Raw genomic sequence first — 2486 nt, 5'->3', positions numbered from 1 at the left:
GCAAATTATTAATTTGCATCATAGTATTTCACTTACTTACTCTGTGACAGAGAGGTGAGTAGGACCCAAGAAGAGGATATGAGCAGCTTAGGATCCACCATGTACCAACCAACCAACCAGTACTCAGTCCCTTATTGGCTTCTTTAACTCCCAACGTAGCGTACAAATCACACATGCTTATATGTATATGAAGACACATGACCCACGTTCTCACACACTCATTGTTTTGCTTGCTCTCTCAATAATACTAATAAATTAACTACTAGTATCAAATTTGTATATAATGTTACTTTAACCCTGTCAAATTTGAAATTTGCAATATACTGAAATTGTGAAAATGAACATTAACCTTGAATGCAAAGTAACAACCTGAATTCCACATTGGTTGTGATTAGTCCTTACTAGCTAACTATTATTTGAATATATAGTAATTTGATGCTAAAGTAAAAAAGGTAATTAATTAGGATGATTGATCCATGAAAAGCACAGGATTGACATTTGAACAAGAATGAATATATAAAGAAAAAGTGAAATAAGTAATGAAAATGAAATTATGAGACGGTGGGATCCGCCAGCAAAGATTGTTAATTGTTATTATGTCGTTTGTGAGAATTCCATTTGACATATGGATCAACATCACAGTGAGATTAAGCTGGAAATGTTTGGTAGTGAGTAACTAACCCTCATCATGTCATGATATACTACAATTATACACAACATTGCTTTAGTTACTTAACTTAGGATCCAAACTTAAACTCCCTGCCCTGCCTATTTAACCTCTCCCCCTGCTATCCAACTCTTAAGTCTTCATACCTACCTCACTCACTCGCTCAATCTCTTCTTCCTGTGCATGCACTTATATGTTAAGGTTAGTGAGATCGAGCAATATCATATCATATAATTAATTGAAGACAATCATACACATTAAACATACATACATACAGACAGACAAATAAATCAACCAACACACAAGATGGGAACACATATAGTTTTGGTGGTTGGTTTGATCTGCGCTGTGTTTGTCTCTGCAGGAGCCCAACAACCTCCATCCACCTCCCCAAACGCCTCTCCAGCACCACCCACTCCTCCTACTAATACTCCTCCAACAACTCCCCAAGCTTCCCCTCCACCTGTTCAGTCTGCTCCTCCAACTGCTCAGTCTTCTCCACCTCCTGTCCAAGCTTCTCCTCCACCAGTTCAGTCCGCTCCCCCACCGGTTCAGCAATCTTCACCTCCACCTGTATCATCTACTCCACCACCAGTCCAGTCTTCTCCTCCACCGGCCCCAGTCACTCCACCACCAGCATCCCCACCCCCTGCCTCTCCTCCTCCATTCTCTCCTCCCCCTGCAACTCCACCTCCAGCAACTCCTCCACCAGCTGTTCCTCCTCCAGCACTCACACCTACCCCTCTCTCATCTCCTCCAGCAACTTCTCCAGCTCCCTCTCCAACCAAGGTTAAGAGTAAATCCCCTGCATTGGCACCCGTACTCTCCCCATCAGATGCTCCCGCTCCAACCCTCTCCTCTCTCTCCCCTGCCATCACTCCCACCAGTAACGATGATGTAAGTTCATATTTCTAAAAACACTTTGGTGTATAATAAAGCTTCTTCTACTACTTTAGCATTCCACTATTTTTATAGCTTTAGTTTTGTGTTTGCATCCGATTGAATGGCTAAACTAATTTAAGTAACTTTGTGGCATTGCAGAGTGGAGCTGCAGAGATGTTGTGGTCTCAGAAGATGGTTGGCTTAGTATTTGGATGTGCATTCCTGTCCTTGATGTTCTAGATCGATCTTCTCTTCGGATCGCAGATTGTTATGTTTAATTACCTATATATATTATTTTGTGGATGTGATATGGAGTTTATATTACTGCATCTGGACTATATATATACATTGTTTGCATTCTTGGACATTCATTTCAGAGGAGGAGAGGTTTTGTATTAATTGAGGACATTTATTTTGTATCTCACTATATTGCTATTAGTTTATCCATCCATTCCTTGCTTTCTTTGAGCAATTTATCCATTACATTTTTTTTGTTTAATGTTTCTTCTAATTACATTTACAGTTAAACAGTTATGTGTGTGCTATATTTTTATAAAATATGCTTATCCCCTAAATTAACGTGGGGGAACTTTAGATCTATAGAGAAATTTATCTCTAGCCTAATAGTCCCCAGTACTACTGCAATGATCCAAGTCATCATTTTATAAAGAGAGAAATAAGCATTTTCTTTTAATCTCGGCTACAACATCCCAACCCATTGAATGGATGGCTCTGGAAAACAATTAAAATCGATTATCTGATGAATTTCCTACTATATTACATTTTATCTATCAAACACAAACACTATTTGCATGTGTGTTCCCATGTCCGACATCTCATATAACACCAACACATGTAATTATATTGAATTGTAATATTTTTTCAAATTTTTATCAATGTTGACATGTTGGTGTACATATTGTGTCCGGTGTCTGTG

General features: G+C 38.9%; 1 protein-coding gene across 1 annotated transcript; it reads left to right on the top strand.

Moving 5' to 3' along the window:
- The first annotated feature begins 630 nt into the window (after nucleotides 1-630).
- Nucleotides 631-2048, top strand: LOC123909598 (classical arabinogalactan protein 9). The gene is made up of 2 exons (XM_045960464.1): nucleotides 631-1564; nucleotides 1709-2048. Exons 1-2 carry the CDS (start codon nucleotides 974-976, stop codon nucleotides 1787-1789), a joined length of 672 nt encoding a protein of 223 aa, XP_045816420.1. The 5' UTR covers nucleotides 631-973; the 3' UTR covers nucleotides 1790-2048.
- Nucleotides 2049-2486: the final 438 nt, after the last annotated feature.

The sequence above is a fragment of the Trifolium pratense genome, linkage group LG2, assembly GCF_020283565.1.
Source record: "Trifolium pratense cultivar HEN17-A07 linkage group LG2, ARS_RC_1.1, whole genome shotgun sequence".
NCBI classification, from domain to species: Eukaryota; Viridiplantae; Streptophyta; class Magnoliopsida; order Fabales; family Fabaceae; genus Trifolium; species Trifolium pratense.
This window is presented reverse-complemented; position numbering and strand designations above follow the sequence as displayed.

Bases quoted from the DNA above. Each gene is read 5' to 3' on its own strand.
- LOC123909598 (XM_045960464.1), top strand. From the start codon at position 974: ATGGGAACACATATAGTTTTGGTGGTTGGTTTGATCTGCGCTGTGTTT. The intron at 1,565-1,708 runs GTAAGTTCATAT...GTGGCATTGCAG, and splicing joins CTCCCACCAGTAACGATGAT to AGTGGAGCTGCAGAGATGTT.